This window comes from Cimex lectularius, unplaced genomic scaffold (assembly GCF_000648675.2).
Source record: "Cimex lectularius strain Harlan isolate CLEC.00 unplaced genomic scaffold, Clec_2.1 scaffold404, whole genome shotgun sequence".
Taxonomy (NCBI): domain Eukaryota; kingdom Metazoa; phylum Arthropoda; class Insecta; order Hemiptera; family Cimicidae; genus Cimex; species Cimex lectularius.
The window spans coordinates 272,119-284,013 of record NW_019392941.1 but is presented as its reverse complement, the minus strand read 5'-3'; the positions used below and the strand labels follow the sequence as shown (position 1 = coordinate 284,013).

General features: G+C 34.5%; 1 protein-coding gene across 4 annotated transcripts; it reads left to right on the top strand.

The window, feature by feature from the left end:
* Positions 1-2,220: 2,220 nt before the first annotated feature.
* On the top strand, positions 2,221-11,549 carry LOC106666841. 4 transcript variants are annotated; one of them, XM_014394320.2, is made up of 2 exons: positions 2,221-2,382; positions 10,850-11,549. In XM_014394320.2, the coding sequence occupies exon 2, from the start codon at positions 10,969-10,971 to the stop codon at positions 11,521-11,523; it is 555 nt and encodes a 184-aa protein (XP_014249806.1). In that variant the 5' UTR covers positions 2,221-2,382; positions 10,850-10,968; the 3' UTR covers positions 11,524-11,549. The 4 variants fall into 4 exon arrangements, with proteins under 4 accessions (XP_014249806.1, XP_014249805.1, XP_014249808.1 ...); XM_014394319.1 differs by lacking the exon at positions 2,221-2,382 and adding an exon at positions 9,753-9,910; XM_014394322.2 differs by lacking the exon at positions 2,221-2,382 and adding an exon at positions 9,755-9,906.
* Positions 11,550-11,895: the final 346 nt, after the last annotated feature.

The window sequence follows — 11,895 nt, the reverse complement described above, 5'->3', positions numbered from 1 at the left end:
TCGAAAAATGGAACGGTTCTATTTTAAGTTTAACCAAATTAACATCGGAACACGGTCTGATAGAGACTGACGGCTCTGTTAACGAAACGTTGACCTTATGGGTAATTCATACTTGACCCTGCGTTTCTGAATAATGGTTAGAAACAACAATGAAATTGATTTAACAGTGCAACGCAATTTGCCTTGCAGGATAGAAAATACTTTTTGTTTTTAATATTTTATTACAGTCTGCAATAATTATTGGTTTTAAAATGTAAGTCCTGTTGGACAAGGCTCGGACTATGGGGTGATGGGAGAGATTAGTGTGGATTTTGGTAAATTTTTGAGGAATTATGTTTTGGATAAATGGGATTTTAAGACCGTTGTGGAGGGTAGTATTAGAGACATAATACGGAGCATTTATAATTGACCCGAGGGCTTTAGACTGAAAGGATTTCAAACGTTGGATATTGGATGGCTTAGCAGTGCCCCACAATTCTATCCATGGGGGTTATTATATATGAAAGCAGAGAGCTTTTTCACATTATGTAATGTATGTTTGGGGAGAAAGTATTTCCCAAAAATTTGGAAAGAGTCCAAAATTGTGCTCTTAATTAAGCCGAGAGCACAGTGGAAAGAAGACCCATGGAAGTACTGTCCCATAAATCTTCTGTCAGTACCTGGGAAAAGATTTGAGAAACTAATGATGTATAGAAACCTATATCACCTCCACAACAAAAAGCTTCTTTCAAATAGACAGATATACCAACATGATAGATACGATCAAAATAACAAGAGAACAAAATAAATTGGATGCCCACAAAGCTCTTTTGGAGAACCAGGATTCTGGAAAGGGTTATCCTGAATGTGTTCACGTTTTGACCCTTGTAGAGACTATTTATTGATAGTTGTACGCAAAACACACTTCGACCTGATGATCTTGGCAAATTCTGCTTTGTCTCAGAGAAATTAGCTCTGGAGAACATTACTTTCAATCCATTATATTTAGTGGTCTATTGACCAAATTACTTCTTTCGGTTAATTAAACTTTTTAGGTAAGCTTTTGGTTCAAATGAAAAGTGCCTCGAGCGGGATGCGAATACGCCGTGGCTCTACCACTTGAGCTATCGTGACAAATCCCGCTCGTGGCACTAACTTTTTCATTTCAAACAAAACCTTCCATAAGATTAATTAATTACTTTCAATCCTGAAAAAAGTGAAGTAAATATCGAGAATAAAAATTCCACCCAATTGATTTTTTTTTCATTTTTTCGACAAAAGAAAATTCTTCCCTTAATTTGTCTTATTGTTTTTACCAATAATATTTGTTTATTCTATGTTTTAAACTGTGAATATCAATTAGAGGTAAACACACTTAATCCGTAATCCAAATCAAGGATAAAAGATTTTTCAATCTTTATTTTTTATGGAATTTAAAATGTTGAATGAATTTGAATTCTGACGAAATAAACTGCTTAGTTTTCATCTTTGTTTTCTTAATTTCAATTTTTAAACTTAAACTTTTTCAATTTGAGAAATTTGTGAAACCGGCACCTTACTGTTGTTCAAGTACGATCGAGATAACTAGATTCATATTTCAGGAGCTAGTTTACTTTACTTCTGTTTGACATGTAATGGATCGAAACGAGGTGTGTGACATATGGGTCGAAACGAGTTACCCTAAAACTTTTGTTTCGTTGGTCGAAATGAAATATACCCCGTTTTATACAAAACTACATCCATGATTGTTCTAGTCATCATTGATGTTATGTTGAAAAACATTAACTATCTGTGTCCTAATAGCCCGAAAAGGCCAAACTGCATAAAACTGCTGACAATTTTGAACAATTCGACTGGCAAGATATAAGTGAATTGTTCAATAACATTACAAACAATCACTCAATTCACTGAATTGAATTTTTAACTTTATACTATTAAATCATTATTAAATAATGACTATTTCAAAATATAATTAAACTGTAATTAGTTTCAAACTGTCGTTAGTAGGTAATTTATTGGATTTTTTGTTGTTCATCGGATTAACTTTAAAAGGTGGATTTTTTGTGAAAACAATTACAATTTTATTTACACAATGATAAAACAATGATACAGCTTTAAGAAGTAAAAAAAAAAACAATAAATTTTTTAATGTTTAAATTTTTACGTTGACAATTCACATTGTGAAAGGTGATCACAGCCTTTTCGAAACATCCGGCGATCAAGTCATGCGCGTAGTGGTAGCGGTTAGCACGAGGCAGTAGCAAACGTTCGCAAGGATCGTCCTGCCCATTTCTCGCCCGTTTTACCTGTGCCCAGGCAGAATCTTTAAAGATCGTCATAATCATCAGACGGGGTTGACAAGCGGGGACTCATTCGTCCTTTGAAAATCAGGAATCTTTTCTGGTAAGAGATGTTATTTGTTAAAACGAGCCGAAGTACACGTGCCGTTGTTGTCGTTGGTTATTTACCGTGGGGTCGGTTATTTGGTGGGGAGCGATCGGTTTCGTTTCGTCACTGAAGTATTCGGTGGCGGGTTTTTCAAACCTGTTATTTTTTAAACGACGAAAAAAAAAAAGAAAAATCAACAGCACAATTGTATGTATAACTTCTAAATATTTCCCGATGATCCTGGTCTACTTATTTTCTATAGATAAAAACTAAATAAATGAATGGACCACGACAATAATTATCCTAGAAACATATTAGTAGGTTATTCCAGTATGCTAATCTATTTCTAGTAAAATTATTTTTTACTTTACTATTTCTAATGTTTACTTGGAAAAAATTATATTTCTATTTCTATGTCATAGGGAAAAAGACCAAAATATAGAATATCTTCTCAAAATAATTTTCAGGCCTTTCTGCATCTAAAAGTTATTTTCCGAATGCTTGAGCTATTTTTTAAAAATTATGAAATTTAGATTTACCAACAGGTTATTTTTTCCTTCGAATTCATTTCGAATTTTTTAGGGATGTTAAAAAATCAAATATGTACGAAATTTACAATTAAAAAGCATGATAGAAAGCTATAAATATTTACCAAAAGTAAACAGTTGGTTACAAAATGAAAAAAACAAAACAAGAAAAATTACATATATGTATATATATATGTGTGTGTGTGTGTGTGTGTGTGTGTGTGTGTATTTTTTACGTCATAAATAATACAAATATAGTATTAATTGAATCCATTTAAATTCATTTCGGCGTGAATTATGATTTTTCTGTTTTGTGTCTCCCCTCAAAAATCATGTTTTCACGCATAAGGCGCGTTTTGCCAGATTGTGGCGAATCGATTCTTACAATTAATTTTCACAATCATAACATTTATAGGTAACGGATTTTAAAAATAATATATAGTGTATGAGAAAAAAATTCAAGTTAAGAAAATACAATATTTTTTTAAATATGTATATTTAAGTTCTTGTCAAAACCAAACTACTTATTTTAGGCCAATTTTGGCATAACTTATTGTCATCCATTCCGTTTAAATTTGTACTAAATTGATTGATCAGGATTCCAGAAAAGTGTACCAATGTGGAAGGGGTTTTCCCATAAGAATATTTTTGGTGTTGTCCTCCCCTTACAAAATATTGTACTGATTGTTTTTATGATTTGCTCATTTTATTATATAATTGTGATTATTTCTGTTAAAGTTAAAAAGTTAAACTGCGTTAAATTGATTTCGCCAAAAATGTCTTCTAGCGTGGATGGTAATTTGGCTATTAATTTGTATCGATTGGTAATTTGACCTGTTACCCGTAGGTTAGTTTTCGCTGTCATAATTGCAATGCACACTTCAATCACGTTCGTATGCCAGGTAGTTCTTGTGACATTAGATGGATTGGACACCCACGGTGATTTTAGAATACTCGATCCTAAATCCTAAACAACCATGGCCTTTTTAAAACCCTGGATTTCATTCCACCAAGCTAATCTTCCAGTCTAAATCCCATTTGTCCCCATTGTGATTAAATACATTTTTTTTACAAACCGCGTTCGTATATTCTCTGGTTTTTTCAGATAATTGATCCGTTTACTGCAGATTCCAATAACACAACAATTGCATTATTATCCTCTGCTGGAATATGCTCTGACACATGACGATGCCTGTAAAATTAGGATGCCTCACAGACGACTGGATTATTATTCCCTGTTGGAATCAAATGTTTTGGCGTATAACGATACCTATAAAACTAGGATACCTAGGGTAAGGTTGATTAAAGTCTTGAAAAGTAGTCAGAATAAAGATGCGCAAAAAACTGTTATTTAAATCTTAAAATAATTTGTTTCTGTATGTTCAAATTTACATAATGTTTTTAATTTGATAATCTCCCTTGGTTGTGCATGTAATTCGTGGTCGTTAATTATCAGTCGATAATATTTGGACAAAACGTGATTAAATATATAAAAGTTACAAAAACGAAACTTCTTGTAATATTGCAAAAAAAACACTTTTCAATCGTTTTTATCACATTTTAAATACCTTAAATACGAATTCTGATAGTAAGGAAAATACAGATGGACTGTTTTATCTCTGGCTATTTTTGTTCTCGCCGATGTCCAGTGTTCCCCTTAAAAATTTATAACTCCTGTTGACTTCGTGCAAATTGAATGTTATTACAGCCTCAGCCGCTATAAAGCTTAATAACGCTTTATTCAGTCTTATCAACAGATTTTTTTGTCATTCCCTCCCGTTTTAATTTATTTACCTTTGCCAGGGTCCTCCCATTACAATAGATAAATTTTTGAATCTTAAAAAATGTTGCAGAAAATCGTTTCATAAATATCAAAATTTTTGTTAGTTTCTAATAATAATGAAAAATGGGAGGGTTTTGGAATTTGTTAACTTAAAAAAAATATTTTCAAGTTTTTTTAGTAAGAAAAACGACTATCAACATAGTTTCTTGATATAAAAATATTAATTTACGTTGCTCGGTCAGAAAATAATTATGCATTATATTTCAATAGATAGCTCGAATTTTATCTGTTGTTTCTGGGTTTTTGTTAAAGTAGGTGTTATGATATTTTACAATCGTACAAACATACATGCAGTTCAAAATTATGATATCATATTTAATGAACATTATGTAAATTAATTAAAAGGTTTTGTTTCCCTGTTCCGAGGACCTATTGGCAAGAATGCTCGGACACTTGTCAAATATTTTTAGAGTTACTATCAATTAAAACAAGTTTCATATAGGAAAGTAAAGTACATAAGATAACATCAAAATTAGTAAATTGTACTAAAAAATATGTACAATATTTTTATTTATATTTAATTATTATTTTTGTTTTTTTAAATTGCCCTTATGAATATAGCACAATAGCCAAGAAAGGACGTGTTAGTGTATGTCACGACGCATTGCATAAATGAGGGAAGGGTATCGTGAAAAAAGTGCAGAACGGATGGTCGGAATCGAACCCAACACCGCGGGGACTATGAGCAGATAGTCTATCATGTTAGCCAATCGGGTACCGCCAAATTTATCGCCGTATTATTTATCTCTTTGAGTAGTTTTAATTTTAATAATGTTTTCAATCATTCCTATTGCCAGTATTGGGATTAGTTTTCTTTGTCTAGTTTTGCTGTATTTACCCAAGAAAATACCAAAAACAGTTTTAAAAAATGTTAATCACAAAGTGTACTTCATGATTACGTACGTTTACATTTCTATTTTAATCACGTTAATTATATAGTTCGTGTGGTTATCCTAATTGCTGTGGTAATACCTTAATATCTGTACTTATCTTACCCTCAGTGATTAAGAATTAATTATGATTTAACACTTTGTTATGTAAACATATTCTTACTTTTTCAGTCATGTATAAATTGTGACAACGTATATCTTGAAGACAAGAAATTTTCCTAATTATATTAATTGCGTATGAAATTTCTTTTGGTATTATCTAACATGAAATTTTCTGAAATGCCGAAAGTTTTCTAGTATATTTACGGATTTTTAGTTTGGAAATTTATAAAAGAAAAGACGATTCCAACGTTCCTTGGTTTTTTTTTGTTTTTTGTTTGGGAAATTTACTGTCCAACATTAAGGGAACCCCTAAGACCCAAATAACGGGCTATAATGCTAAATTAATGCTTATCCTTTTTATACAACGGATTAAGGGAGGATTTGTATTTACGACCACTTTTCTATTTACCATTCTGTATTATTGATCCGTGCAGCATTCTTAGGAAGTAAGTTAATAGGCGAATTTCGTTGGTCGTTGCCCCCTCATTGCAGCGTATACACGGCAGAGCTGTATGCGATTTGGCTTGTGGCGGTGCGGACCGGGGAGGGCTCAGCCTTCCTCGTATGTACCGACTCTCTGAGCGCTGTCTGGGCTATACGCGACAGGTACTCTGTGGACCCTCTCGTCGTGCTTTTGTTAGAGAAATACGCGGAGCTGGAACCTCTCGGAAAAACGGTGGTTGTTGTCTGGATCCCCGGACACGTCGGCCTGGAGGGTAACTAACGCGCGGACGAGGCGGCGAAAGCCGGTACGTCCCACCCTCCAGATCGGACCATCGCGATCAGGCCCCCTGACGCTAAACACGCAGTTAAAAATATGATAAAAGAAAGATGGCAGCGTCAATGGGCGGGGTCGTCGGAGAGGCTCTTGCGAGTCAAGAGCACGACCGGTAGATGGCCCTCAGAGAATCTGGGCAGGAGACGAGGGATCGTCCTCACCCGACTGAGGATTGGCCATACTCGGTTGACACATGGGCACCTGCTTTTTGGCCTAAGCCCGCGCAGGTGCCCCTTATGCAGAGAAAGGTTGCTCGATGTGTCCCACATAATAGAGGCGTGTCATGCCTTGGCTCCATCCAGAGAGCGTGTAGGCATGCCGCCGGATTTAAGAAGAGTACTCGAGCACGGTAGAGGGTTTCAGAGTCCCCTGTTCCGCTTTTTAGGGGAAATTGGGGTTTTTTATTGTATAAAGTATGTCTTATGTGTTATGTGTCTATATGTTTTGTCTGTGTGCATGTATTTATTAGGGTGAATATAACGTCATCATCGCCCCTCGAACGATGAAAGCGAGTGAGTGTGTGTTCGGGGTCGATGGCGGAATATTTATAAAAGTACCCCATCGACCCCAATCTAGTTTAGTTTAAGTGTAGGTCGGTGGAGGAATATCAAGTACTCCACCGACCAAACGGAATGAGTGAACTTATTTATTTGTATGAATGTTGTGTTTGAACGGGTATAGAATATAGAATATAGACTTAGTGGGGGGCTGAAATGGCCTAGATGTCGGAAGCCCCAGCAAAAAAAAAAAAAAAAGGCGAATTTCAACCGATGTATATGGAAAGTTACGAAACGACCGGTGCAATGGCCACTATTTATCTATTTGCATAAAGCAGTGGGAACCGATTGATTTAGTGTTTAGTTATGTAAGTAAGTCTAATAGACCTTGCCAAAAGGGAGCTTATACTTTTAAGACTAGATCTGAACGAGTCGTACCGACGCGTTACATTTTTTTTGCATAACTTACAAAATTTTAATCACAAGAATAGGTGTTTTGTTAATAAGCCAATATTTTACATGGCCACAGATAATAAGATAAAATTTACAAATTACAAAACTCTCGTACCTCATGCTAATGGAATCACAATATATTGAAATTGAATGGAAAGTAATTTGAGAGGATCTTATAGATGATTAGGTCACATTTTATAAATTTATATTTAATCCAAAACATCGAAAGTTGTTCTCTGATGAGAGAGAAGTTGTACAAGAAGAGTAAAAGTATTACATAACGGCTAAAGATTACAAGTGCCCACTCTGAAATTTTTAGGCGTCGTTTTTATTTCGAGATATCATTCAACACATTATACTGTATAAAAGATGAGTCTAAAATCGTTAAATTATTATCCGTTTCTGCTAAGATTCACTTGTACACATATATGACACAGGCAAACTTTCAATGTACAGCTAAATAGATTATGTAAATTTAGTTTAGGTTACTACGAATAATCTCTTGGCCCTCTTTACGACCTTGCGCACTGCGCCTAATATTGTTGACCTATTGTTAATTTTCAATATTAGGGGAATTCTGTTTACCCTGTTAACTCTGTTTGGACGTGTTCAATCGAGAAAAATGATGACGTAGACTTATCAGAATCGGCTAGTTAACATTGCTATCCGTTAGGACGTAGGTAACCAACATGGCAGCCATGAATTTAACAGCTGTTTTTTTGTTTACACGTATTTTTATTCTTAAATACGCAGTAATTAAGTCAGACCAATATATTTCTTTTTTTGATTTCTTACCTGTTGCTGTACTCTCATTCATAAAAGATACATCCCTATCCTATGAAGTTGTAGGCTGTTATACGTTATGATCCAAGGTAGGTATGTCGGTACGAATTTAAGCATGTCATTTGTTAGTACTTTTCGAGTGCATAGATAGCATTTTGAATGAGTTGATTAATTTTCCTTTTTTGGTAACTTCTGGCCTCTTACAATTTAACACAAAACAAAACCACAATAACAAGCCTTCCAGTACTGTTATAGATTCATTTTTGGTTTTACCAGTCGTCATGCGCAGCATTGCGGAAAAATTAACGTTTAACATGCCAAGAAACGAAGGGGGCGTTCACGATCTTACTGGACATTTCTCTATTCAAGTTAACACGAATTAACGCCTAACAATCATCGTGAATACCCCTGTATTTTACCAAACCCCAAAGCTTTGTTGACGCTTTTGAGAACATAATATGCGACTTGTTACGGACGCACCTAGTGTATATATAATGTTTTGCGTGGTATTCCTCAAACAATTTTGATACTTTCTTGAGTTAAAGGTCATAATCTGTTTCTTATTCTTCTTTTCCCTATCTGCACAGGCTTGTTTCTGCAGCTGTGAGTTTGTACATATGTCTTCGGACTTCGCAGTTGATAACACGTCCAAGGATTAGTAGTTGCGATGGTTATGTTACGAACGTTTTTGCATGCCTCTGTCCTATAGCCTAATCAATTTCAATTTGGTATGCCGCAAAAGCGTTCGGGGCCGGTAGTTGTTCTGACTGAACTGCCAATTTATTGGCCTCCTGCTTCCCCTTTGCATGCCTTACATCCAAACACGGGTGATTTTATTGTTTTTTCCAATGTTTTATTCTTAATGCGATCCCAAACCACTCGGGTTTTTACTACCGATAGGTCAGGTAATAAGGTCATTATTTTGCTCTTTCTTGCTGTCTGTACAAATATAAAAACGGCATTCTAAACCAATTTATTGTGACAAAATATTTTATGTCAGCAGAAATATGAGATGAGCTATGCAATTTTCCTAGAAAATTAATAAACTTGATGTGCATCTTTCATTACAAATGGCTTCAACTTTAACCTGGAGAAAAAAAACGAAAGTTTCAGAGAAACCATTATTAAGAATGCAATAAACACCAGTATGTATGTTTCAACACGAGTCGATTCCCTTAAAAGTGTATTAATGATCATAACTTTTCTTTGATCTATTTGCCATGTCAAGTTAATAATTTCCTATACATTCATCTATGGAGAATAAACCGGATTTGTTTTATGTCAGAGGGCTAAATAATTTCTATGTACATATATAAAATTACAATTTTCCCCCAAAAAAGGATGAAAAGGTGTGCTAAAATATCATTTGTTCCAAAAGCCTAATTTGGTCCTACGGTTTATGTAAGTACGGTTACATAACTTAAAAATAATTCTCAAATATAAAATCTAACCAGAAAATATTGATTAGTCCTATATTGACAAAAAAATGTTCAATACAGTCAATCAGCTGGCTTTATAACTTGTAGTTTATAAAAATAATATTGCGTTCTCAATTGTTATTAGTATAAAATTGATTGACAATTTTTTTCAATATACACGTCTTGATGGATAGTGTGTCCGCCCGGGACATCGTTATTTCTGATTTCCTCGACGAAGTCTTCCTGATGTTCGTAGGTATTTTTGTACTAATAAATTAGATTTTTTTATAATCTACTAGAGGTTCCGGCGTATTGTATATTGCAAGAGCTATTTATTTCGTTTGTTCTAGCCTTTTATAAATACTTCTTGAAGAGCAAGTGACTTTCATAAACAGTGAACGTTTTAAAAACTTCTTATAGCCTTCACTTAACTCTTTTTATAAGTACTGTGCTCTAACCAATTGCGCCATTGGGGAAGGCGAATTTAACTCTTTAAAAATACTCATGGTATTATCTATGAACCAAAACAATGACTTGTACGCATGTGTATAAAATTAATAATAATATTATATTCTCCATAAAATAATGTTATTTGCGTTGTAACCGATCTATTGAACTTAACGTAACTTTCTTGCCCAACTTCTTTTGTCTTTTCTTCTCATGTAATGTTTTCGTTTCTTATTGTTTCGTACTGTGTTTGTTTTTGGCAGAGAAAAATATGTTCATCTAGTTTCGCTGAATTCGCATTATTTATTATTATTCCCACGACTTTGTCCTGCTTTGTGAGCGTTTTTGCATTGTGAATGTGAATTGAATTATCTATATGTGCAATATTTATGACGAAAATAAAATTTGTATTATTTTTAAAATAAAATTAACAAATACTTACTATTGAATATTAATTTGTACTCAGGGTTACAATATTACAAATAACATTTATTCTAACTTGTTTGCGAGAATTTTTTTTAAATTGAAAAGTATAATATAAAAAAAGTTAAAATAAGCATACTGCAATCATACTCAAAATATAACTGCTTCGTAGAAGCTGATTTGAAACAACTGATAATCATAAACGCAAATAAAAAAATAATATCAAATTACTTTTATAAACAAATATATTAATAGCACGTATTTTTAAGCGGTATTATTTAGCTCTATCCTATTTTAGACCGGAATGAATTTTATTTCTAGATCGCTGACTGAACCTTGGCGTGTGGGGAGTCGGCTGTGAGTCAAGAGCAGTCACGTAGTATCTCGTGGGATTTTAAAACTCAGTTTACGTCTAAAAGCCGATTGCGGAGGGCGCAGAGATGGACCAGCTTGAATTTCAAGAGCCCATGGATACGACCAAGCATCCGAAAGACAGAATAGTCGACCACCTAGTCCAGATCGAAAAGCACGTGGAATGTTTAAGGAAGGAGACGTTCATTCTGGAAGGCCTGAAAAACACCCTGATGGCCACGCTGGATTCGTTGAAATGCAGCGACCTGCTCGGCAAACTGGAGGAGCAAGAGCTTGAGGACGTGTTGCAGTACGTGGACCGGGTGGCGAACAAATGTCTCACGATCGACGTCTCCGTCCGGACGACAAGGAATCTCCAGGAGGAAGACGCGTTGCACAGGGTGAACAATCTCATTGACGATGTCGTGGTCAGCTTCCGTGACAACTGGGCCTACGGCAAATTAACCTGCGAGTCTTATTTGTCCGCCTGCTGCGAAATCGTAGGAGTAGCCCCGAACGAAACATTCAAACAGCTTTTGACCCAGTGCTCGGAAGACGATCAGAATATCATCGCCAATCGGATAAGCGGCTTGCTTAATTACATGAACGGTATCAACAAGCTTACTGTCACTGAATTGAATTAATAAAACCAAAAACCTTCCACCCATGTTCCATATGTTTTTATATTAATAAATGAAATTAGAAAACATTCCACAACGTGAAATAAATGTTTTGAAATGAGAATACTTTAATTTGTTTTCTTGTAAAGGAAATTGGTTGTCTAATTTCATTCACTAAGACTGTTACATTATAAGTTTAACCACATTTTGATATTTTTTTTTAAACTTTCGTTGCTGATTATGCTTAATTAATATTAAATGTACACGTGATTCAAAACAATAAAGACTTCGATTTTAGTTGAGTGTTTTTTTCCTGTATATATCAAGTCTACATAATTATAAACACACGCAATGTAAACATTGCTTCACCCCATCAAAACAATACATTGTAATTGA